We start from the raw sequence: 26,921 nt of genomic DNA, 5'->3' as shown, positions 1-26,921 counted from the left end.
GTAACGCTTTTCTTGAGACAGAGAACAGAGGGGGATGAAGAGCAGCAGGAACACCGGGACAGCCGGGCACGTACCCACAGCAGCAGATGCCTGAGGTCTAGCAAAAGGCTCCCTGGTTCTGCACCAGCTGAAAAACCTGCCCTTGCTGGCACGCGGAAAATCCAGAGAAAAGAACTGTCCTCTGGAAGGCACACCTGGGTACTCCAGGGACCACGGAAAACCCAAATACTTCGGCTTATTTTTTATCATTGATAGACTGAGGACGCATTGGAGGATAACGGCGTAGCTAACGTCAGAACAAACCGCACCCCAGTTCTTCGCGGTGTATTCTCCTTCGCTGCAACGCGACGCGTTCGTGGGAACGATTCCTCCTGCTCGTTGAGAGACTGGCAAGGTGGAGCCACCGTGCCAGCGACTTCAAACGACTGTCACTCGCTAGACAAACTGCAATCCATCAAAACCTTCACTTCTTTGCTTTCAGCACTACGCGCCCGGTCCCCCCAGGGAGCTGGTACTCGCTTCTCTGGGGAAGCATCTGGGTCAGGACCCACCTTACACGCGTGTGGAGAAACTAAAACGGGAGAAGAGACCCAAGTGCGCCACGTTTACATTGCAACATCAGCTCCTTCTCGTTTCTGAATGTGTGAGACCACGCGTCAGATGTTCTCCCTCCTCGAACAACAAGAACAAAAAAGCCAAGACACCCAGTTGCTTTCTACACGCGACACACCAGAAAAACCACAAGCTTCTGGACTCCAGGTTGTTTTCTGGGGGAATGTTTTATTGCAAAGGGCATTTATTTTTTTTTTTAGATATACTCTATGATTCGCAGAAGATGGCTGCACTGACTAGGTATTACGCGTTAGATTATTTCCTCCCTTTCCTCCACCTTCCATCAGGAAAGGAAATTCAAACCATTCGACTTTCCAGATATTTTCCCCTAGAAAGAATAATTAATATTAAACTGAATCAGCTTTGCAGCCCATTTTATACCCAGCACCCCCAGCAGTAAGCGAGGAGCAAGTAGCACCCACCTGAGACACAGAAGACCTTGTCTAGCACAGCTGCCAGTAGATGCCGGTGTCAGAATCAAGGCACCCTACTTGAGTAACAGGGGTGGATTTTGCCAAAATAGCCTTGAAATGATACTTAAAACATCCCCTAAACTCCAGTAAAAAAAGTCACGGCCACGCAGCAAAGCACAGAAAACGCTACACGATTCCATGCCCAAGCCTAAGTTACCCCTGGGTTTTCTACAAGCCTGGAACGGGCTTTATTTGCCAAAGGCGAGTGAAAATTTCCTAGGGCACCAGAAGGTGGGCCAGGCTTCTGGGCTCAGTCAGAAATTAGCTCCCGATTCATCAGTGTCACAGCATGTTGAAAGCATGGGGAGAGGATGCTTAGACATAGTTTTCCTGAAACCAAGTGAGACAGAGAACCAATTACCTGGCCGGCAATCAGAAAACTAAACCTATTCAGTGGCTTTGGAAAATGCCACAGAGCAACTGAGACAACGGGAAGTATTCCCTCCACAGCCACCTTTTCCAACTCTTAAAAACTCTTCTCCAGAAGCAGTTACAGATGTAGCTCTCGACTGCAGATACGAGACCAGAAATTCCTACAGGAGCGGGATCAGGATTCCCTTCGCTGATAGGGAATCACTTCTGTTCACTGTCTTACACGACTGCGATGAGACTTGAAAAGTCAAGTCTGTATTTGTACATGTTTGCGCACATCGGTGCACGTGAGAGGAGTTAACGCATTTAAATACCTTTGCTTGTTTAAGTGGGCTTGCAACTACTCCGCAGCAGTGAGTACAATTTAAGGGTCTTTACTGATACAAGACCATTTATAAAAACAGCACCGGTGATGTTTTTTCGGGCGTAAAGAGTCCACCTTCTATTTTCTTCCAGTTGACTCAGACACTTCTTCCCAGATTGATGTGAAACGCTTGGACAATGCACACCTGTAAACTTCCTTAAGGGTGTGCATTTGGCTACTGATTTGGAAAATAACTGCATTTTAAAGGTCAAGGAACAGTGTTCAGGCACCGTTGTCCTTGATGGCTGAATTCAAAGTCTAAATGTGTTTTGCATCACAGATGGAAAAAGATATTAAGAGCTGTCTCTGCTTTCCTTTGGGTTTTCATGCCTCCAGACAGATCTATAAAATTCCCTTCAGTAAAAGCAAGGTTTGCATCCTCTGATGTGCCAAAGGCATGACGGCCCGCTCCAATGTTTCTCTAGCAAAGCTGTTTCAACTGGAAGTCTTCCTTCTACTTCATGTTCACAAGCATAGAAAACACCCCAACCCTTGGCTGGTTGTTAAGAGGTGCAAGAGTTATGCTTATGAGCTAAAAAGAAGGCTGAAAGGCTGCAGAAAAGACTTCCAATGGAAAAAGAAGTGTCTGCAATAAGCACGTTTGGAATTGGTGGGGTAAAGACGTGCTACGCGTAACACAGCTGAAGTTGTACAAAACAGACTCGGCGACCAGATGTGACAATAACACTCAACTGAGCTGGTCCGTATTTGGGGGAAGATGCAGGTTTTAAAAGTAGACTTGGAAAAATGTACAGTAAAGGGCCTAAGTGTTTGTCTTGCTGTCTGAATAACCGCCACACTGTTTAACCCCGATCATCTGCCTCGGGCACAGACACCGGAACGGAGCACAGTAGCATCTCGGAATCCAGGAGAAAGCAGCTGCCGCCAAGACCCAAGAGCTGGTGTGACCACTGTGCCTGTCTGCAGCTCCGATTATTGGTATACCTCATTTTTTTCCCACCCCTTCTTTTTCTCGTTTTTTAAGAACCAGAGCTTAGTGCACTCTATCACATTCAGGTTATTTTTTGTTGTAACTGTGCAATGAAGAGCAATTTTACGGGGTGTGCATTTACCCACCTGCTCCCACGCTGGCTCCTGCGAGCCCAACCTCTGCTTCGTGTAGCACTTGCACTATTGATTGCTGAGCTAAAGGGCAAGGGAAGCAAGAGGCCAGAGTGCTTCTCTGGAGGGAGGGATGATTCGGCCGGACAGTAGGTACCCCCTCATCCCTCCTCTTCAAAAGCACGTCGATAAACACTGCTCCAAGGGCTGCCCCTCAGCCCGGCACGGGCGGGTGTTCGCAGTCCTGCTCCCCTAACAGTCCTCCCTCCCGCAAAGGAGGGGAGCACCTGGGACGCGACCAGCCGAGGACAGCGCTGCTGCTCTTGGAGGAGCAGTAAACCCTACAGCTTTTGCCGGGAGCGCGGATGGAGAGCGGGAGCGTCAGAAATAAGCAGAAAGGGCGTCCCTCCGGCGGGAGGACAGGTATCGAACGCCGATCCCGTGCCTAACAGGATCGCTGTCTGTATATATCTGCTAGATCCCAGTACTCGCTAAAAAAAAAGGGAATTTTGCCCTAACGCTTGCAGTGAGAACCGTGAAGCAATGCTTGGTGTCAGAGGGCCTCTGGACGGAGCAGCACCCCCCTCCTTGTCCCCGACCGGCCAGGGACCCTGGCAGCGGATGCCTCTTGAATGTTAGCACTTTGAAGTTGGTGGCCTTGTTTTCTTAAAAGGGCTTGATCTTTTCATGCAGTTAAAACTAAATAATCTTCCCCATCATGTTGTCCTACTCCCCACCTCAAAATTTAAGCGATGAACAAGCACCTGGACCATTTAAGATAGTGTCCAGGACTCAAGAATCTGTCATTAATCTCAGAAGTTTATACCTCAAATATAAAAACATATACATCTCCCTTAGTAACAACACTTGGTAAAGCAGCAGCTCCAAGTTTGAATTGAACTTTGTCCTTGAATTTGATTACTAACGGCACCAGGAAAAAACCAAAACCAAACCCACATAAGCACACAGAGAAAAGCACCAATGAATTTTTTTTAGAAGCATCCAAACTGAAGCATTCATCCTACCCAAAAATTCAGAATTTATATTCCCAAACAAGACCTGTGAGGGATTTTACCTATACCTTACAAATCTTTAAACACAGCCTATGCCTTTTAAACTGCGTTAGCCCCCCCAAAAAGTAGGAGGGGGCAGAATACTAACACACACTGGCAAGGACAATTTACATAAAAGGGTCCAAGATCCTTAAAGGTACGAGGCAGCGAGATGTACCCAGAACAACTCAGCCAGCCAGCCATTTCTAACCGCAGCCTTTCTCCTCCCAGTAGCTGCTTCAGAAGGCTCAGACGAGTATCTTGAGAGGGGTGCATCACAGGGAGGCGATACAGCCATGCGAGCACACAGAAATCTATGCTACTTCACATTTTCCATCCTTAGCTCCCCAACAAGTTGCACTGAAGAGACTTACCTAAACCAAGAGAGTCCCACGAGACTGGGAAATTGTCAGAACTCCATTAGCCACAAGTGAATCGCTACGACGAGCTTAGCCTTCCACCTCTAAGGAAAAAGGGTAGCAGACACCTCGCCACTTGAGTGGCACACGCCAACCTTATGTCTTTCTGTGTGCATCCGTTACCTGAGGGGAAAGGAGAGTTAGGTGCAGAACTCCTACGGGACTGACACGCTCACCCTGGGTAGCTTTGTACTTTTGGCAGCCAGGATGCAATTGCATTAGTGAACAAATCCGGCTGCCTTCACTAGCCCACTCGTATTTTGTGATAAACTTTGCTTTGATGACAGATTCGTACGTTTTAACAACTCCACCTTAAAATAAATGCCGCAGAAGGGTGAACCAGGGGCTCCTTTAAGCCCCGGTTCCACATTCAAGACAAGGGGATGGGCTTGTGATGGATACTTGAGAATGGTAATAGATTTAAAAGAGCAAACGGCAATTTTATACCTGTGTTATGTAATGTTTTATATGTGTGTGGTCTTTCTTAATGTAAAACTCTTGTATTTTTGTGGTTTATATGCAGCAGGACTGATGGCTGTGAGGGTGCACGCTATTTTGTAAAATATTCTTAGCCAGTTTTCCCAAGGAGGAAAAAACTGAAGTATTCACATTTTCATTGGCTTGTACCTGCATGTACAGTATTGGGGCAGCAAGTGAAGATGATTAAAGCCAGCTTGAAAACTTTTTTCTGTGCTTGAGTTGAGCTTCTCAAAGCATCCAGCCCAAAACCACATGTGTAGCTTAAAAAAAAGCCAACCCTCCCCCCCAACTGATATGCTGGGGAGGAGGGGAAGAGGAAGAAACCCTCTTTTTTTCCAAAAAGAGCAGGTTTTGACTTGAGGAAAGAAATACCATAATTAGTATGCAAGCAGAGTACCATCAACTCAAGGCTCACACAATTAGCTGAGCTCTCTCCCCTGCAGCTGCACATAGCCACCCACAAGCCTAAGGAAAACTGGCCTTCGTATCTGTTCTTTAGGCAACTCCTCAATCCCCCCGGCTTTTCATATTCTCACTGTTACCACATTTTGTAAAAGCTTAAGAATTTACCTTTTGAATAGGCCTTGGTCAGGTTTTGTTGAACATCAGTGTAAAGTTCCAGTCCTGATAATTTAAGTTCTCCCTGCAGCCACAGCTGCAGGAATGCTGCCTTCACCCACACCCCTACGCTGTGAGTCTCTCTTGTATATAAAAGTGTCAACTGACCTGATTCTGCCTCTGCTGAGCCTGGTTCTTTGCATGCTGCTAGCCCTTAGCTTTCAGGCAAACACTATTCTCGCCTGACATTTGGGACACAGCCCTGCTGCAAAGCAGATGGAGTTAGTCTGATTTGGATGCAAAGCTCCAAATCCCCACACACCTGAAGCGAACAACTCACACCAGTGACAGTAGTGTTTAACACAATCTGTTACGCTGTTTAAAAACAAGGTAAGTCAGTTGAGGTTTCACTGCAATATTTTATTTGGGAATTTACATATACACAGGATAAAGTAGACCGCAGAAGTCTGACTTCTTGCTCACGCCGATGAGTTTAAGCAGTTGTGTTCTACTGAAGATGAGAAAAGAAATCTGACCCACCCACTTTTTATGCCTAGATTAAAATGTCAAAAGCTAGCCAGGAAAGGGTACCAGGATTACACAGGAACAAAAAAAATATGAAAAACGTATAAATTAGGATGCCATAGTAATTTTAAAAGTGTAAGAAAACTTGCAGTGGGCTCTCAGCCCTTGATAAGTTAACTCTGTTAGATTGTTAAAAGTTAAATACATCAATACCACATATTAGACAGAAAAGCCACTCTGAAGTGCAAGTTTCACATTCCAAACAGTTTGCCCCCACACTGTGCGAGAATCCTGCTTGCTCACGGGGGGAGGGAGAGGGTCTTCAAAATGACTTTGGTTCCAATGAGGGTTGGCGAGCCAAGCACAGTGAGGCCTCAGCTCCGGAGAACTCCACTCAAGGGAAGAGGTAGCAAGGCTTGCTTGCCCCTGGGCTTGGGTTAAAATCCAGTTCCTCAGCACCAAACAAGGTTTCCACCCCTCTGCTAACCAAAACCCCTACTAATACTAGAGTTTAAGTGGTTCTTAAAAGGCCTGGCGTTACAGGCAGTATTAAGTACAGATTTCCCAAGTTCCTCAGTCACACCTCTGCTAAGATACCCAGCAGGACATTAAGTGCTACCCAGAAGCATTAGTGGAGGTTTGTGCAAGGAGGGGGTCCACCCCAGAAGTGTGCATTGACTGTGCTAAATACAGGGGAGCTCATGTTCTGGTCACTGAGGTTTCACCGTGTCTGACAGTGAAAAGGCAGAGATGGGTCTCAGTTATGGAAAGAGGTTCAGGCCGGGCAGCCAGCCAGAAAGAAAAACCCTGAACGTCTCATGGAGCAGTTTTGAAGAACAGAACAGAAGGCAAAAATGGTCACAACGCAAGGGATCATTTCCACATCTGAGTGCTGAGGGACTGATTGCTTCCCTGGGCACCTCCTCCACCCATTGACTGTCCATATCCCATCATGCCATTAGCTCCATAGAAGTTCATCCCAGCCATCTGCTGGGTCATCTGCAAAGGGGAGAGGAGAGAAGTCAAGGCTATGTCAAGGAGACTGCCAGCCCACAGCAGTCAAAGGTAGAACTCTTGCTCCCCAACATATTACAGGCTTAAGCAAATTCTTCTAAAGAGTTACGGTGAACAGAAGTCATGGGCTTCTCGGGTGCATGCCCTTCGAGCAAGCTGAGGAATTTTTCATTTAGCTGATGTTGCACTGATTTTTGTTCTCCACCAAGCACCGAGACCTCTGAACAAGTTACTCCTTTGTGATCCCTCAGTTTGCCTGCACTATCAGCAGACCTCACCCAACCCCAGGAGCCAGGCTATAAAAGCACTGAAGTCTTCAGGTAACAGGCTAGGTTTAATCGCATGTGCCTCCCCTGCCCTCCATCCACCTTTGGGTCAGCAGAAGATCACACCTCACCTGGGCAATGTTCCACTGAAGCTGCTGTGCTGGCTGCACACCATAGACGGGCTGGGGAACTGCTGCCATGCCAGCTACGTAGCCAGCCTGCTGTGCAGCCATCATCCCGTTGGGGACACCAATGACAGCTGCCTGCACATTACCCACATATCCAGCTGGTATGGCCATGGGAGTCACCATCCCTGCAGCTCCAGGCTGGGCCATCATTCCCACTGATGGTGCCATCATGCCTCCCATCATGCTGCTGGAGGGGGCTACTCCTGGAAAGCTAGTATATGCTGCTGCAGGATATGCCATCTGAGCTGGGGCCATGAACATTGCTCCTAGAAAAAGGCAGAGAAGCGATGAAGGGAAGAACTGCTGCATTCATTGTCAGGGGCTGAGATGCCGACCTTCAAACCGGAGCCTATCACAACAGTCACTTGGCCATGACATCCAGACTAAGCTGCTCATTATGCTACTCACCAGTTCTCAAGAAGGACCACCTACACTCCCACATCTTTGCTTGTCAGCTGTCAGGACACCCCACCCACTCTGAATTAGTGTACTGCTGTTCAACAGCTCTATTCTGAGATCTGTTACCTTGCGCAGGCAGCTGAGGTGTTTGAGAGCCATACAAGGAGAGGATAGAGTCTTTAGAGAGCTGCTTCTTCCCCACTTCCTCCCCTTTGCCTCCCGGCTCAGGGAAGAGATTCAGGTTTTCAGGAACAGAACCAGCACTTCCAGATGTTGGCATCGAGCCGGTGACCTGAGACAGAGACAGCACAAGTGCGACTGCTGCGTTCAGCACTAGGGAAGACACACATCATCTCATCCGAGCATCTAAACTAGGCTTTGTCGAGCACCGATGTTCCCTGCTTACCTTCCTGGAGTCAGAGTTTGATCCCACCGATGCGAAAAGATCGAGATCCTTCTCTAAGCTGCTAGGCCTGCCGTTTGTAACGGTGGTTGTCACAGGAGCATCTGGGAGAGACAAAGCTGTGTGAACATCCATCACAGATGGCCTCAGGCTGAGGGGCAGCCTCCTTGCCAATTAAGCAGTTTGCACATATGCCACTCAACCCAGTGACCCGACCCGTGTAACCTACTTTAGCCACCACACATTGCCAGCTCTTCGCTTGTCCTTCTGGTGCCGAGAAGGAACTGGCTCACGACCAAGGAAGCGCGCTGCACCCTGTCTCTCCTATTAACCTCAGAGCAGCCAGGAGCCACACTGTCTGGAGACGACTATAGCTGCTCCTGTAATACTATAGGCACAGCCACTGCACCAGCATAAAGCAAAACGTAAGGAAAACTGTTTCTGCTGCAGTGCTGAGCACTGTGCTTGAGTTGCACTGGCGTAGCTTAAGCAAAACTCTAGTGTTCCTACCAGCTATTGTTCACCTGACATGAAAAGTAAGTACTAAAAGCTCACAGGATCAAAGATGGTGTAGAGGGTCATTGTAACAAGTGCAATAAGGCTGGAAAGGCTCTTACCAAGTCCTAGCAAGTCCATTACTGGTTCAGTAGATTTAGGAGAACTTTTTCTAGACTGCTGAGTTTCTTCTTTCTTTTGAGGCTAGGGAAAGAGAACACCAGAAGTCTTGTTCAAATTTTGCTTTTACTCTGATTCATTAAAGCCTCTAATGTGAGATTAACCCCTAAAATCCCTTTTTTCCAGTGGGCATAAGTGCTTCCAACATGAACAGAATTCATAAAACCTAGTTGTTTTACCATCCCATCATGTTGGAACCCACTGCCAAATTTAAGCATGCTCTAAACTAGGAAAAAAGTAACCGCTCAAGCTGGAAAGCTAAGTGGGGAGTAGCAGGATTCCAATCTGCTCTGCATTGCAAGGCAGAGCACGTCTGCTTAGTATCTGGTTGAGCAGTGGAAAACAACCTACTACCATTAGTGTGACTCAATGCATCCACTGCTATGACTGAGCCCAGAAAAAATGCTTCCAGATCAAGCTGGATTGCCTCTGTTCTGCTTGAGAGAAGTTTTTACAATTGATCCGTGAGCATGCCTTTTGGTCTTACCATTTTCACCTTCTCAAAGATGATAGGTTCCAGTTTTCTTTCTGACACTGGCTCATTACTCCTTTTCCATTTGTCATCCTTTTCTTTCTGTAAGGAAAAAACCACTGACATGAGGGTCAAAACTCATGTCATCATACCAAAAGAAAGTTCATACAGAGCTTTACGTGATGCTGTTACTAACCTAAAAAGCCTCAAAGATACAGCTAGAGACCTATATTTGAAGCTAGTCCTGCTTTGAGCAAGGACTTGGACAAGGTGGCCTTCAAAGGTCTCCTCCAATTTAAATTCTTTCTACAGAATGACTGAATGCAATCAGCCTTGGAGAAGATATTAGTCACTAATACAGGAAACATTTAAACTGTCTATTTTCATAGAGTCATTGCTTACTCATAAGATAGACATACACTTATATCTATACATGTATTCAAGCTTCTGTAGAAGTGATTAGAAACTAACCCTAAATGCATTGATGTCAATACTTCGGTCCATGTATTTCTTCTTTTCATATTTATCCCGAATGAAGCTCTCCACAGCTCTGCAAGCAGCTTGTTAAAGACAAATGATTCAAGAATAGAAGACTTACGTAGTATTATTTGACATGTGGATACAAGGTACAGGCTGTAACTAAACTAATGACTGTTTAAAGAGCATTTCCAGCAGTAACTTTCTTAAAATAATTTAGTGTTGGATCCAACTACTTTAGCTACTCAATTTTTGCCCTTGGATTATTCCAAGCATGACAGTGCTATAAAGGTACATTAAATCAGGGCTTAAATTCCTAGTGTATTTTCTTCACTGATTTATATTTACTTCAGCCATCACTTAAGAGCATACATGTCATTAGCATAAATCACACAGTGGTCAGAGAATGGATCCTGCACATACAAGAGCACCTCAGCCACCAGCTTAAGACAAGAATGATGGTAGAGAGGTACTCCTGTGTTTCTTCAGCTTCACATCACTATACCCCTGTTGCACTGGGCATCTAGAAACCCTCCTGTAAGGTAAAAGGTACAGCTTAGTCTTTCACAAGCGTTAAACCTTTTTATCTGTCTCCACCGAGACTTTTAAATGCTCAGCACTTTTGAAAGTCAACCCTCCTATTTGCCACAGACCCTATAGTGCATGTCATGCAATAGCTTCAGGCTGTAACATTCGTGTTCCAGTTCTCCACCCTTATAGCTTGGAAGCAATTCTTTTAGCTCTCTTCTGCTTTGTTCTGTAAGCAAGCAGCCTGCGGGTGAAGGAACACTTGGAGGGTGCCTAGGTAGGAACTCATTCTCACAGCTGATGCCCAGGCACATGAAGTTAAGCCTCCTATGCAAGGAGTGCAGCTACTAAGCAACAGGATGAAAAGACTCCATGTTTCCTCAGCAGCAAAGGAAGAAAGGATGCTGATCTGTTTGAGGTCGCCTGAAGTTCTCTGGCAGGTAGGCTTCATAAAGACGATTTGCTTTTCCATTTCCCATCTCTTGCATGCACTGCAATTCAAAAGAATTCTTGAACCGTTTGTTTCACAGACATTAAAGCTCTTACACGTACTAGCATGCCAGGCTACCAAGCAAGAGTCTATCCGTGTTAACTAGAAGGCACGTGTAGACTTTTGAAGTCTGTTCTGTACCTGAAAAGCCACTCCTCAGGCTTTTGGTGCAAGCCTACTAGCTGGGAATCCTTGATGTAGTTGCTATGATCCCCCCCCCGTACAATTAGCCAATCCTAAGCACCACAGCACAGTATTTATTTAAAGACAAGATGAATACGAGATTAGCAACCTAATGTCACTCTGGAAGTCCAGAATTTGTCTTCTGGAAAACTGAAGGAGAGGAGGTAGGCAGCAGCTCCAGCCAACAGCAGCCTTTGGCAGTTTTACAGAACTTGCAGTGTTTGTCTTTACCTTCTGATGTTTCCTAAGCCTGAAATCATGACATTTTCCTTCCCAGTCTAACCTAGCTTGCTATCTTCTTCCTGCTTCACTTCCCACATCTTTGGCCCATTCAGACTTTGTTTATTTCCAAGCTTACCAAGCCCCACCAACAGAACCACACTGCACGTTTCACTTGCATTACCTGTATCTGTTCTTGCGTCCACTGGTCGAGATTGACAGATTTTACCCTGGATATATGAACTCCTAGGTTCCTGTGGATCCCAGCACAACGAATACAGATGAATACACCAATATTCCAGGATGCCCATCGTGGCCCTGCAAAGAGACACAAGTGTTTCATACCATCGAGTCAACCTGGAGTTGCCTTCAGCAACTGAGAAACTGTACCAAGTGAACTGGGACTGAGGCGTTTACATTTTCATCCGGATTAGAAATTGGCATTAAACATCAGCAGGATGTTTAAAAGTTGTCTCCCAATTATTATACTTAGAGCTTGTATTTTATCACCTCCCTCTTCCATTTGGAGAGCTCTACACCAGACATACACAACTCTAAAAGGAGGAGGGAAGAAATTAGGCATTCAAACCACTGAAGACACTACAAAACACTAATTTCCTCTTCTTTAAACCGAGGTAACAGTCATGTCAATGTAAGTCTGTGTTCCTGCTTTAGCAATGGAGAATCTTTCTTGGATAACCTTATTGCAGTGGAATCAGCTCCAGAACATTCACTACTGCTCTAGGAAAAGCAGCATAAAATACTCAGCATTTGACAGAGTGCATCATGAAATCTTCTGTTAGTCTTACGCAGGAAGATACAGCTGAGTAAGGGGAGCAGCACAAAGCCCAGTACTCTAGCCACCAAAAAGGTAAAGCTGGGGGCAGAACCCCAGGTTGCAATCCTGGCACAAGGCTGATTAACAGTTCACTCCACAGTTTCTACAGCTCTAATCAGATGCAGGGTTTGCATGCGGCTTTAGACAGGCAGGAGAGCTCCAAGGTGTAGAAGGGAGATCATGCCAAGGAAAAAAAACACAAAGGAAAGATTAACAAGCTTAATTTTACTCACTACAAACAGTTCTCTGAAGGAAACCTGGCAATGCATTACCCAGGGGACGGCAGAGGTCCACAGGCACTCCCATCACTCGCAGCCCCCCTCCCAGCCAGGGCCAACTGACCCTGGCCATCAAAACCCTCCGTCCTGCTGAAGGAAGACCAGCTTCAGAAGTAGTCCTCTGCAGTGCAAGACAAGCAGGTTTTAAAACTAAGTCATCTGGCTAGAGCTGCTAGCCAGCTGCACAGTTAACGTGGCCAGCTTCCACCATGGGTTGGATATCACTGTCCACGGGTACGGCCAAACAGCCACAGCAAAGCCACATCCTCAATAAGGGACCAATAGCCTCCAATAAATTGTACTAGCCCTTTTCATAGGCATTACAGGCATTACTGCAGATGAAGAGTTATTCCATCTTTTCTTACCATAGTTAAAATAGCAAGCCTCAAAGCTAATGAGACTGAAGTGGGAGGGGGAAGAGGGGGAAAGTGTAATTTCAAAGCCCTAAAAAAGCAGCACTGTATTTGACTCTCCTGGATATGCTACATGGTTGTTAACAGTTTAATTCCTGTTTACTGGGAAAGTCTAGAGTATCCTGAGGGATTTGGCACTGCTAATGCAATCAGTGGCTCATGGTCCCTTCCAGGACAAAGGCATGCAACCTCTGACTTCCCTCCAGTACCTATTCCAGATAATTTATGTTATGATTAAAGTCTTTATTAAGTCTTCTGGCCTGCCCTGCCATTGCTTTCTGCTTTTTCACTAGAAGAGGGGCCCTTGAGAATGATACTAATTTAACGAAGCTGATCAGTCACTTCCCAGCTTAGGAACAGCTCTTGGTGAAGACCTTCACAGAAGCATACTCTTGCCTATACTACAGGATAGGAACCTCAGTTCCTTTATTATACCTACCAAAAACTAGGACTGAATGCATCAAAGCAGGGGCCCATACTTTTAGCAGCACCTAAGTATGCCAGTCACAAAGTAAGGCATGGGAATAAAAGGCTTGTTCAGTGTTATGCCTGTTGCACACCAAGCCAGGAACTCTTGATCCTTCATTTGATTATTTGTGGAGTTCCCTCCCAGATACCCCCTGAAGACGTGAGACTGCTGGCAGGATTAAGCATGAGATTCAAGGTTAGATTTAAACTCTAGATATATTTAGCCTTTATAGGACTAAAAGGATTAATAGTCAGCTAGATACTACATCAGGACTGTAGTAATCAGCTCACTGGTTTGTCACATGGGCTAGCTCAAGCCACTGCAACCTCCTACCCTGCGATGCCACATACGAGAATGACTCAGTGGTACAGTCTGTTACACCCGTCCTGCTTTAGTGTTCTTTCATTTGTGATGCAGGGTCTGAAACAGCAAGGGCTGAGCACAGGAATAACAGTTGACCATTGCTGCAACTCAGATCCCAGCTCTGGAAGACCCCAGTACTGAAGCAGCTTCATTATGACAGTGAATATTTAAAAACACCCAACGTACGTAGGCTTTCAAAAATCCTCCTAGCAGCTAGCATTTGGTTTGGGGATAAACACATTTTATGCAACCAAGGGTAGTTCTCTTCACTGATGCTTATTCCAGCCAGGGTTTGGGCGTACTTGCAGTGCCAATAAATGCCATAAGGCTTCAGATCTACAGACTAGAGGAAACGCCAGAAGTTTGGGGATGTGGGGTCATTTTTGTCCAGAGCCAGGAGGAAGACAGTGATCCCAGAAGTTCAGCAGTCTGCTCTCTCACACGGTGGTGACTCTACAGCCACACAAGCAGGATATTTGGACGGTTCTCCAAAACGCTGCCCGAAGTCCGCAGCTAGCTCTGCAGTTCTGCAAGGCACGTGAATTTGAACTCTAGATCTCAGCACCCCATGCTTTTGGATATAACTAGTAATTTCTTTAGCCTAGTTACACAGCCCTGTATTCTATCAACACTATGATAAAAAGAGGAAGAAGATATGGCTACACCCCTCGAGAGTGAAAAGCTACTTTAAGATAAGCAGCTGCACAAGAGAACCGCTTGCCTCGACAGCAGTGAAGGGTTGACACAGCAAGGTGCAACACAACAGGGAAAGTGTTGCTGCTTGAATAATCAGTGCTGAGCAGAACAGTAGCCCGTCAGCAGCGGTGTGAGGCAAATGAAATTTGTCCAGCTGAATCAAACTCCAAATAACTTCATGCTCATTAAAATTAGCATTTGGTGCCTTGGGCAGTGAGGAACATTGCAAGGTTTTCTTTTGCTGAAAGCAAGGGTATCCTAAGCAAGAGAGCCTGTCCTAACCAGGCTGCCGCCAAGGAAGCAGCGGGCCAAAGCCCAGATGTCCAGGTTAGGTTGGGTCAGATGCAAAATGCAGAGGCACCAGCCCAAACACAAGCTCTTCCTAGACCTTCAGCTTTGCTAGTACCTAATGCCCCCAACCATGAAGCTAAACCAACATTTTCACCATGTCATTTCTTATAAAACACTTAGTTTTGTGGACAAGGGGGGATGGGTTTTGATACAAACGTAAACAAGCCTCCCACTTCCCTCTTTTGAGGCCACGACGAAGGAGCTCGCACTAGAAATCACACAAAGAAGGGCCCAGTAAAGATCTGGCTGGGGAAAACTTTGTACAGTCATTTCCCCCCAGTTTCACATGCCATTTTCAAGGTTGGCTTGCAGAAACCCCCAGGTGGTATTTACAGATGAGAGTTCGGTCACATGTTGCAGCATTTAACTTCCCAAAAACTAAACCGAGCTGAATACCGTACAGGAGCTACAGTGCCTGAGCATTGACAGAAGGGGCAAAACGTCTTCGTAGAAGTTAAGGGTAAAATTTTTCAGAGAAAAATGTTTTTCTATCAGTAAGTCACTTCAGAGACCAACACAGCAGCATTTATCAGCATTGCCCTCGCAGCCTTTGCGCACGTCCTGACACTCACCACTAATCCCCTGCACGAGGGCACGGCACGCCACAGGGAGCATTTTACCCTCTGGGTTCAGCAAATCATGGAAACTTATACGCAAAAGGTTTTAGGACAAGGCTAACAAACATTGAGCTTGTTAAACCACTAGAAAGAAACATGAAAGAAATCGCTCCTTGCATGAATACTCTCGCTAATGTTATAAAAATAGTTCCCTTGAGGCTGACATCCTTGCAGCCACCAGACAGCTTTAGAGCTTAAGGCCTAAATGAAAACTCACTTTCCATATACAAAACTGGGAGTTTAGCGACAAGCAGTATCAGATATGCAAGCCTGATGCTGCAGTCACTTTTGTTTCAGTATTATGGCTAATTTTAACACCCACGGTAAGCAAGGCACTTGGCACCAACTCAAGCTGGGCCTAGCTTGTTCAGTTCTGATTAAGCATCTTGTGCCCCTGTTCATCACCTCGTATGTGCACAAATCCTTTCTGGAGAATGCCAGCCATTTGCAGGTGAACAAGAGAGAAAAGAAAATGGCAGTTTTGAGTACGAATGGGATATTAATCAAAACAGGTTTAAGAGCCCAGCTATATACTTGATTCTGGCACAGTATTAAGGCTAGCTCAGACCACCTTGGGATATATTCCTAGCCTGGCAGTGGTCTCAAAGACCACAAGCTTAAAAGCATCTATTGCTCAGTCAGTTTTCATTCGAGAAAGCTGCACTGAATACTCGAGCGTATTCCTAAGCGAGGATGCACCACCATCCAGCAGAGACTACAAAGCTATGTGCAAGAAACTCAGCTGCCCAGTCGGTGCTTCCGCGAGACAGTTTCACAGCCTGTTTCTGTCCCAGCCTGTCAAAATAAACACCGCATACCAAGCTGGTCATACCAGCTTAAGTTAGCATCTAAGCTGGCATCATTAATGCCTACAAGGACAGTCTGAATGATCTGCCCTTACTGAAAAGGCTCCAAATTCCCTTTAAAACCCCAGCACAGCCTGGCTAGTCCACTTCACACCCTTGTCTTAGTCACTTGCTGAAAGTTCACACCCTTGACTGTTTTTAATCAAGGAATCCCAAGGGGATTCACTCCTCACTCTTTATTCAGGCTTTAGATTTTGGCTCAAGCTACTCATGCAAGTTTCTTCAGTAATAACCCTTCAGAAGGCATTTAAAAATAAAACAGAAGTTGGCTGCAAAGCCACTGCTCTTTTGAGAAGGGGGGTCAGGAAAAAATAGATGCTTTCATAGGCAGGAAGGAGAGAGCATTGCTATTCAAAGCCTAGTGAAATATTCTTAGTGCAAACAATCATTGGACTCGCAGGCTCCCTGCCTGCAAGCACTCCAGCAAAAGCCCAGCTGTAACAGGGAAGTGTGCCTGCTCAGCCCATTGATCCCAGCTAACACTGCTACATGTGTTGGACCGCGGCATCATACAGCCGTCCCCTCTCAGCACTCACGGGGGAAGTGGATGTGGGAAATTCTCCTTGGAGTGGGATAATCCCTGCGAGATGACATGCACATCCTCTTGTACAAGCCCTCACCAGTACTTGGAAATTTCTCATCGAGTCAAAGTTGAAAAGCCCTACTTTTTGCAGAGCCAAAGGAGGAAATAGCCAAGTATCCACGAGCTTCCTTTGACCTGTGGTTTCCTTATTCTGGAAAGAGATTGCTTAATGACTTACTGACATTCATTCCACTCATAGAAAAGCTATGACAAAGGCTGTCTTACAAAACAACTTCCTCTGCTCTTTACTGTAGATGTCTGTTCTACAGTCAAGTGTTCAGATTAGATCGGGGAAACAAGGTAAACTCTGCTAGTGAGTGAAAAGTACAGTTAAACTCAACTTCAAGATCTCTACATTACACTAGTCAGTTATTAACGCAGGCTAGTTAGTTACTGGCCTGAGCACGCATCCCGATAAAGGAATCGGATTTGTGAAGCACTAGCACTTGTATGTACGCTCAGATTTAGTACCAGAGTAAGCTATTTGTGTAGTTTTCAGGAAGCCATTGAAACCCTGGGAAACAGAGATGCTAAACCCCAAAAGCTCTGTAGCAAGGGAGTTTGATAAGGATATATATACATGGCTAGTTAAATAGTTTAGTGGTTCAGAAACTCGACTTCATGCCATCCTTTGAAAGAGGAAAGGGCTGTTTTGGGGGCCTTTCTTTGTCTTTTTTTTCACTAGAAGACTGCAGCAGTAATTATAGGCTTTAACCACTCTTTGCAGGAAAAAGGAAGAGCCAGAGGCATCTACGGGGGTTGAGAATGTTGCTTCCGACAACAGCTTGGAGCTTTGCCTTAAAAATCTTCTTGGCTGTATTAGCAGCAATCAGTATACTTTCTCCTTCCCCAAACCATAATTTTTGGTACAGGTATCTTACTGGCCAGGTCAGACCAAGCTGCCTGGCGCTGGCTCTGTTTCCTCAGGAACAGGCTTTGAATCTTCTACAGTTTGCCAGAAATGCATAACATTTGAGTGCCTGGTGACCTTGAAGGCAGCTAAGCAGCAGCAGTTGATCTAACTTTGAGTAGCGGTAAGCTTGCAGAAGCAAGCTTCAATGCGCATCTTATCATTGTTACCATCTTGTTCTCTGAAGAAGTGCTGTGATGATACAAACGCAGATGGAGCAAGGTGGAGGAAATTAAAATAGATGCGGCGAACAGCAGGGTGGGTCCTTCCTGCTGTTTAAGAAAGTGATGTTTATTACTTCGGTAAATAAACTGTGAAAGTAGCAATTTCAAGCAGATGCTGTAATAAGAATCCATGCAAGAGGACTGGTTAACAATACCAATACTGATGACCACAATGCCTAAAAATATATAAAAATCAGCCAAGTTCCATGATCCACGTATTCCCTGTGGAGGTCAGCATAGTAAGAGTCCCAACATATAGATGGTCAATATCAGAGATCAGGATTTCATCGTGCTCCAGAGACTAGATAACAGATGTCCAATCTCTAGGTTTTAGCCAAAGCTACACACAAGTCAGTCCTAGAAGTTGCTAGGGTAAAGGCAGCGGATTTCAAGGCCTGAATTTCCATGAAATGCAAAAAAACCTTAGGCAATAGGTAAACACCATCCCTGTGCCCAAATGCACACATAAACAGAGCAGCAGGATGGAAACTCACACTATCACTACTATTTTACACCATAAAAATTCAACTTAGAATTTCTCCACCATCAAATCCCTTACAAAACATCTGCTCACACAGCTTTAATTCTTAACTGCATTTTAAAAAATATTTAGACCCTATCTTCCAATCTCCTTTGAGTTGTGGAGACATGTAGAAGTCAAAGTCCTTAAAATAGCTCCTAACAGAAGAAGGAGCCTCAGCTCCTGGGCCACTTTTTGCTTGATGGAGAATCTCTTCAATATCTAGAGCTAGACATGAACTATTTTTTTTACTATCAAAGTTACCAAAAAAGACTTGACATTCATAAGGAAAGGGCATAACCTGGCCAGTAAGGAATGGCATGTTTTGCCAAAAATAGAGGTAAGCAGTTTAACAAGGCACTGAAGGTCCGATCGTAGCACAGGTAAATCCAGCTTCACAGTCAGAGGAAGCTTTGCTCTAAGACAGTTTCTCTTAAAAGCTCAAACTTTTCCTGTCCTAGATTTCCTGGGACACGTGAAGTAATCACTATTCTGGATCAACCTGAAGGAGACCAAAGCTATTCTTGATTCTCTAGTTGGTTTTGATAACCTACTTGCATTCTGAAAGATGAATTACCTTTAAATTGCACAGGCATTTTCTGAAGAGGCTGGCACAGAAGTTCCCGAGAGCGTTTGATACCTTATGTAATTCATCTGGCAGTTACTATAGGAACAAACTTTTACTAAAGTTGCAGCTATGCTCTGAGAATCACATGGCATTTTTGGACCCTTAATTTACACCCTCTGCTATACAGCCACTCACTGCACAGGCTCTCCATTTCACAAGTGGGCCAATACAGCTGGTACAAAGAACAGTATTAAAAAGCTGGCATGTTTTCCCAAGATGTCCTCTGCTTGGAGGATTATCTTTTTCTGGCAGATGTACATGTGTACATGACTCAGAGCTCTGCTTATCTTTTTCTTAAAGGGTATCTTGCTACAACTCTAAGCACAAACCAATTGCAGAATAAGTCCCCACTGGAAAGGCTGATGCTTTTTTCCTCGCTTTGTGGCTTGAATGGGAAGTTACAACTTACTTCAAGCAGGTGAATGTAGGGTCAGGCTCACAGATGGACAGAGCTGTGTTCCCTCCCAGCTTACACCATGGCAGCACCGCTCAGACTTCTCAGATGAAGGTCATTAAGGGATAAAGCCAGTCTCACAGACAAAGTTGATTTCTGAACATTTACACTCATTTGAAATTAATACTGCTTTATGCATAAGACTATTCCTTTCAGACCTGACTTCAGAAGAGTTGAACAGTTCAAAAGCAGAAAAGAAAATGTAGCGCTCATTAAGATAACTGCAGAATATTATGACTGCAGCTAAGAATTAAAATGAGTATACAAGCACATATGCTTCCCCTCTGGCAAGCTTCCATTACATAAGACTGAGCTTTCTCCTAATACAAGATTTTCTAAGGCAAGCTGAGAAGCTTTAGTCCTACCGCTTTGGTTTTTGAAGCCCACTGCAGGCAAACAGTATGCATCACTACCCACTGCTCAGTTTTCCCATAATGATCATTTCTTCATCACATGCAGTTGTTCTAGGCAGCTATTTAAAAAGTTACTCTTCATATTGCTTTTACTGAAAAGGAAATTCAGCTGCGATTCAATAGTCTGCTGATGGAGGAGTTGAGTCACAACAGATTTTTGTTGAATATTAGCAACATGTTTTATATTAATACTAGCTTGGCTGGACCAAACCAACCGTAATAAGCTGACTCCCCCATTCCAGTGGAAGCCATCCTTCCTTAACTGCACCTACTCTAGCCCCAAGCTTTTTATCCTGCTCTTCCTGCTTCCCGTCCAATATTTAACCACCTCTTAACAGGTATTTTCAAAGTTCTACCCCTCTTTCAGAAAAGACTGCTTGAAGAATTAGATCTGGGTTTGTGTTGTGTTCAGAAAAAAATAGTTTCCCATCTAACCACTAAAGTTAGAAGAAGGGATTGATTTCAGCACGGAACCCACAGGTCTCACGAGACACAAGGGACGAAGGGAAGAGTCAGACAAACCAGGAGCAGCACAGGGCAATCTTAACTGATGGACAGATACAGCCGTCCTCGCTGGTGCTCCCTGTGGAGGAACCTGCCGTTCCGACATCAACGAAACTGGATCCAAGGAGCCTGTTGGATAGATAGGACTGGAAGAGCAGAGGGGAAGAGTTTGGGAGAAGGAGAGAATCAAACAGAATTAGCCGTATGTTACAAGTTCAGCACAAAGCTTTAGAGACAGAAATGCAGAGAAGAATCCAGTTAGTGTAAGTGTTACCCAACACAAGACATTTTCCATTTACCAGAAGACATCTGAGCACTTAGGTCAAGTCCAACTCGCACAGATTACGCCACATCCCTCCTCCATCTACGTTGCAATTTCAGCCTCCAGACTCATTCTGATGTTCAGTAGTGTATCTTCCGACAGATACTCACTACAGTCAGACTGCTTGACAGTCACGCTGTCTTACATCTGAAACCACAACAGCAACACAACTGCCCTCAGAAGGCCCTTTGCCATCAGAAATGCACTGGTAGAAGAGATCCCGCTCCCTCATCAACAGCTTCTCTTTTAAGGCGTGTTGTTCAAGCAATTCATACAGCAAAGGCCTTCAAAAAAGAGGATTATGATAATTCATCACTCCAGCTTTTAGTGAAGACAGCCACTCTACCACCTTAGCCATGCTGGGCAGACCTGAGGGGAGAGCTGCATCACTGCAGGTGGTGCAGTGCTGCTAGGACTCCATGCTGGATCACTGCTTTTGATCATTCGTTAGTATCGTGATAGCGTTCAGAGCTGCATGTGAAAACCACCGAGATGAGTAACCTTTGACAGCGCTTGCAAGGGGAAATCTGCTGTTCTGTTTGCACCTAACATGGCTAGATTATGTCCGGAAAGGCTGCCACTGAGCTCCCAAGTCCTGTTCTGATCAAGTAATGAAAACCTCTCACGTACACATAAGTCTTCACTCCTAAGCTCCACTGCCAGAAAGCAGTCTAGCCACGTTCTGCTTCGGCACAGGATGTACTACTTACTACCTCTGTCCACCCGCTTTTGATCAGATCACCCAGTTTACCCACAGTTACTTTGGACAGAAAGTTTACCCACAGTAAACTTTGGACAGAAAGTTTGCAATGCAAAGAGGAAGGAGCAGGCAAGCGATCTCACCCAACTTCCTCCAAAACAAGAGCCTCTAACCACTGCAGTGTTTATTGCTGCAGAAACGAAAGCCATCCCCAGCTTTCTTTCCCAGTTTCTTTGTCCTTTTTCCCCTCCAACAACTTAGACCCAGGACATTAATAGCTGCCTAGGGAAGCCAAAGGGAAGCCATCAGGCTCACGCTTCTGCAGTTCTCCTTTCAGGCTCGTCTGTGTAGCTCTTACAGAAAAGTTATGCAGAGAAAGCACATGAAGCCATCACCGTCTCCAACAGCTTGTCAGAAGAAACACCTCAGGAAGAGTGATGTGCCCACGGAAGTTACTTGAATCCCAAATGTATAAGGAAGGGTGAGTATATTGGAGAAACTAGTTTTCCCTCCTTATCACACTTAAAGATGCAAGTTGGAGTAGGAATCACTTGTATGCACTGCCTGATGGAAAGCAAGTAATAACAAAACCACAGAAGACGACCTTCTAAGCAATCACTTTGATGAGGGCAGAAGAGATGGAAGATACCCAACTGCTCACCAACATGGCATAGCAAACAAGAGCGTGTTTGCTACGCTGGTCCCAGAGTGCGGGGTCCAACCAGTAGCCAGCATCAGAGAGCTGACGTTCCCGAAAACTAGACTTTTACCCTAATACTGAGAACTTCTGTAGAGCATGAAATCAAGGGGGTACATACTAGCACTGCAGCTCACGCTAACAGGTACTGTAATCTCATTTAGTTCTGTATATAGAAGTGGAAAAAATACAGTAATGAAACCCAGCAAGTAGTTAGGTCATTGGGAACAGGCATAATGGAAGTGTGGGTGGCATCTGAACAGTCTTTGCCTATGTGTCATGCTAGCTTTGAAATGCTCAGATCAAGCAGCAAACCACTACAAAATTCAGTAACTTCAGCATAAAAACAGATGGTCAAAAGCCAGTGTGCTTTATTGTAAAAGCGTCTTGATAGGTGCAGTATGAGCTGCCTTCAACTTTGTTGAAACTCACGCAAAAATCGTTATGATATTGAACGTGAACTGACAAAGGAGGGAGCTGGCATAAGAAACACCACCAGCCAGGGGCTGTTGACCAGCTTTCAGCTGTGACCTTGGCAAACTACTGTTCACAAAACTGTACACAAGTACATTCTTCATGTATCTCAACTAGCATAGCCAGACTTGCAATTGGGTAAAAACCGAGCAACAAGCAGCTGTACAGAAAAGCAGCTATTCTTCCAGGTAGCACTGGAAGTGTTGAGGGAAGCCAGCCGGAGCTAGCAAATACCACGTGGCCTCTCATTAGTGCAGACTTGCACAGTTTTAGTTATTAAAAAGCCATATATCAAATAAAGTGTGCTCTTTGCTCTGCACAAGGACACCTGGGGCTCATTTCCATACGCAAAGCAGAATGTTGGAGCTACTTTCAGCAGCCATAAGAACTAACATCAGGTCTTCCTTGCCATCACTGCAAACCAGCACCGGTGCCTTGCTGGGAGAACACCACATCCAGCCACAGTAACCGAAATGCAGCCCAGTATGATGCTTTGGCTGGCACCAACTACCAGGCAGATACCTGGCTGGAGAGCTTACTACATATACACCTCCTGCAGCCACAAACTCCATACGTTGCCCTCAAGAATGAGATCTTACACCTCCATGAATCTCATTAGTAGAGTGGATAATTATTTTGCTGGATAACTCACTACAATAGAAGCCTACTCTTCACGACTGATGCAACCTGTCTTCCCAGAGACAGGCAGCTTCCAGCTTCAGTGGCAATGCTGACCCGCACACTTTGACTTTTATACATAATTAACTGGAATACTGCATTTCTAGGAGGTACTATGAACAGGAGAAGCTATATAATCACATCAAAGCAAGTAACCTGGAACTGTTATGAGAATTTGTTTCCATATTGTGTACATTACTGTCTCACGCCTCAAAAGACAAGAGAAGACAGCTATTTTTGCCCTTGGCACTAGCATTAGGAGCCAAGAGATAAGCGATTTGCAAGTGAGAGGAACATTCTGCTCTCTGCCAACACCACCACGTTCAACCTACATGGTCAGCCAAAGCCAGGTGTGAAACACATCTCAAAATATGCCATCTCCAAGGTATAAGACAGGTTGTTGTGGTGAGGTTACCATGTTTTGGGGTTTTTTGGAGCAGGGCTGAAAACAAACCTTAATAGAGCCATTTTTAATGTTGCTCAGCAGTGCGCTCTGCAGCTTTAGAGGTCATACTGAGGTGACTAAGTCTCCCACTTACAGATGGACATAGAAAGACAACCCCTGCTCCAAGTTCATTTATTGCAGCTATTGAGAAACAAGCCTCAAGTTCAGATCTCCAAATCATCATATTAGCTCATTAAAATAGGATTTTAGGTAGGCATGGGCATAACCTTAACCCTTTTGCTGCAGGAAAGCAAAGCATTTCACAGTAGCAAGCTACAGAAAGGCATCTGCATTACCATGGAACAAGTAACAGTGGTTTTATTCATTTGTTTTGTCTTCTAGAATTCAGACATTTACGTCTGACTTCCTCTTTACCCCACTCCACTCCTTTCTAAGAAAAGTAAGGATGACAACATGCCTTGAAATCAATATTAAGTGGAAAAGGAAGCACAGGACTAAATAGGAAATTCCCTCAGTGGTACAAGGGCTGGGTTACCATTCCTTCCTAGTTACTGCACCTTCAAACACTGCTCCTACCTGGCCCTCTAAACATGATCTGCTGCTCCCATTACAGCTCTGATTCACAGGATATTGCTCCTCAGCCGGAATGCCCTCCAAAATTACACAACGGCAGCTTTCCAGGTTCCTCTTAAAACAAGACTTCTCCAGAAGAGCAGTCCCCACACGCGATTCTTTCCATCAGTTTTCACACGGACATTTGAGACCAAGCCCCAGCGCAGGCAGAGAGCCGACGAGCGTCCATCGGCAGATCTGGGGCAGTTTCCTACCCAGCTCACCCGCCGAACGATGGGCACAGCAGAGCCGCAGGAGCGGGGTTAGAGGGGCACCAGGAGCGGTTTCTCTGACAGGAGCACTGCCAGCACGGCCCCGCTGCGACTACCGGTGAATTAAACTGTGCCGAAGCCAAGTCTGGGGTTTGTCCCAAAGGCCAAGCGCCGGCTCAGCCAAAGGGGAAACCACCGTCCGTGCTACGAGCCCCCAAACCGCCCGGGCCCCCGCCGCAGCAGCCTGGGGCAGCACCGCTGTCCCCGCCCGCAGCCGGAGCTTCCCCTGCCTGCTCAGGGCGGGGGGGCTGCGCACCGGCAAGCTCCCGGGACCCCGGGCGGGGGAGGCGGGAGCGCGGAGCCGTCACCCCCCAGGCCCAGCCGGGCCTGTCCTCCCGGAGGAGGCGTCCCTCCTCCCGCCGCTGCAGCGGCCCCCGGGGAGGGGGGACACCGGAGGGCCCCGAGAGCCCACCGCCCCGGCAGCGAGCGGCGGGGGAAGGGGAGGAGCGCCCCGCCACACGCCGGCACCGAAGGAGCGACGGCTGCGCCAGCACCGGGCCCACCGGTCCCACCAGGCTCCGCCGCCCCCTCAGCCGGCGCGGCCCGCGGGGAGGCCGCCGGTACCTTTGGCCTGGCAGTCGGCGCAGTACTTGTTCTCCTCCTCCACCAGCAGGCTGGCCAGCACCGCCTGGTACCGGTCCACGTCGCGCACCGACTTGCCCGTCATGGCACGGCCGGCGCAGCCCGCCCGCGGGTCACGGCGCCGCCGTCCCGGGCACCCGCCGCTTCCTGCTTCCGGCCTGCGACGGGGGCGGGGCGACGAAGGGGCGGAGCCAATAGGCGGCAGCGCGCGCGCTTTAACGCCTTCCCCCCGCCGCTCCTCCTCGCCGTTGATTCGCTGCGGCGCGGCAGCGCCCGCGGGAGCCAATGGGAGGGGGCGGGGCCGTGGCGGGGGAGGCATGAATGGGCAGGGTCACGTGACGGGCTGAGCTGGGGGCGCGGGGCTGCGGCGGGGGCGGGACGAGGGGGGCTGGCGGGGGTGGGGGGTGCAGGGATGCTGGGCTGGGGGGCTTGGGGAGCTGGCTGGGGTGCAGGGCTGCTGGCTGGGGGTTGGGGGGTTTGGGGGGGCTGGCTGGGGGTGCAGGGCTGCTGGCTGGGGGGCTTGGGGGGGCTGGCTGTGGGATGGAGGGGGGGCTGTGGGGTGTGGGGGGGGCTGGCTGGAAGATTGGGGGGACTGGGGGCTTGGGGGAACTGGCTGGGGGTGCGGGGGGGGCTGGCTGGGGGGCTTGGGAGGGCTGGCTGGGGGATGGAAGGGGGGCTGTGGGGTGCGGGGGCGCTGGCAGGGGGGTTGGGGGGGCTGAGCAGTGGGGTGCTCCTGGAGGAGGCAGAGGGGGAAGAGGAGGAGTTCCCTGTTCAGCGCCTCCATCCCTGCCTGGGCCAGGCTCTGCCCCACATCTCTGCCCCACAGAGGTGCCCGGGGCTCGGGGCCGCCCCACGGCTCTCCTGGGCCCTTGGCCTGCAGCCGCCCGCGGGGCCGGGGCCGTGCAGGGCCCAGCTCCTCCTAACCCCATTTCTCGCGCTGTCACAGCGGTCCGGGCCCGATCCTCCCGCAGCTCCTCTGTGGAAGCGAGGGGGACCCCAAGGGCAGCGGGGCAGACCCTGCAACACTTACCCCCAGGGACGTGGGGGGACCACTGGTCAAAGGCAAATGTTCCAGTTGGACCCCACAGTAAAATTAATGTGGGGAGAAAAAGACTGAGTCTTTTAAACGAGATGGAGATCATAAACCAAACCCCGGTGTTCCCGTGCCGAGGTGCTGGGGGGAGAATTTGAGAAATGACAATACATGAAAAGCTGCAATCAAATGAGCAATGGCATCAAAAGGAGAAAAAAAAGAATCTCACTATGTAGTGATCTGAGAGACACTTGAAATTACATAAGACTTCCAAAAGTGACACTCGTGTCCCAGAAAGGCGCTGGATTTGGTGGGGGAGCTGGGGCACGACTGCCTCGGGCACAAGCAGGAATATCCCAGCGGCTGCATGAATGGTGAGGATCCAGATTTAGCTGCTCTGAAAACAAGGTGCTCTCAGCCTAGAGCCAAAAGGATTTTTGACTCAAAACACCAGGTTTTGGTGGAAACACTTCCCTGCCACCACCGAGGCTCAGAGGGGCTCTCGCTGCCCGTGGGAGGAGCGGGGAGGGCAGGAGCCCGTTGGCCTTCCCCGTGCCGGGCTGGGATGTGGGGAGAAAGGACCGGAGAGGAGATACCAGCCCAGAGCAGTGCATCGCCAGTGCTGACCGGTCTGTGTGCTGGGATGGCCCCGTGCCCGCTAGCAAGGATGCAGACCGCTGCCCCACCATCCCTGGCCTGTGCCGGGGTGCAGGCAGCAGCCACCGAGCCCCCCCAGTACCGATGAATCAGTCTGCGGCAGCTCATCGCGGAGCCTTGGAGCCCTCCG

The 26,921-nt window shown here is 47.4% G+C and overlaps 1 protein-coding gene across 1 annotated transcript; it reads right to left on the bottom strand.

Moving 5' to 3' along the window:
* Window positions 1-5,791: 5,791 nt before the first annotated feature.
* SMAP2 (small ArfGAP2) lies at window positions 5,792-25,273 on the bottom strand. The gene is made up of 10 exons (XM_075522104.1): window positions 25,084-25,273; window positions 11,416-11,549; window positions 10,745-10,830; window positions 9,806-9,884; window positions 9,350-9,436; window positions 8,805-8,886; window positions 8,191-8,291; window positions 7,911-8,076; window positions 7,329-7,651; window positions 5,792-6,916 (listed from the first exon to the last, which is right to left on the bottom strand). Exons 1-10 carry the CDS (start codon window positions 25,184-25,186, stop codon window positions 6,791-6,793), a joined length of 1,287 nt encoding a protein of 428 aa, XP_075378219.1. The 5' UTR covers window positions 25,187-25,273; the 3' UTR covers window positions 5,792-6,790.
* Between the last annotated feature and the right edge of the window lie 1,648 nt (window positions 25,274-26,921).

This window comes from Mycteria americana, chromosome 21 (assembly GCF_035582795.1).
Source record: "Mycteria americana isolate JAX WOST 10 ecotype Jacksonville Zoo and Gardens chromosome 21, USCA_MyAme_1.0, whole genome shotgun sequence".
In the NCBI taxonomy this organism is placed as follows: domain Eukaryota; kingdom Metazoa; phylum Chordata; class Aves; order Ciconiiformes; family Ciconiidae; genus Mycteria; species Mycteria americana.
Note: the sequence above shows the minus strand (reverse complement) of the source record. Positions and strands in the feature narration are given on the sequence as shown.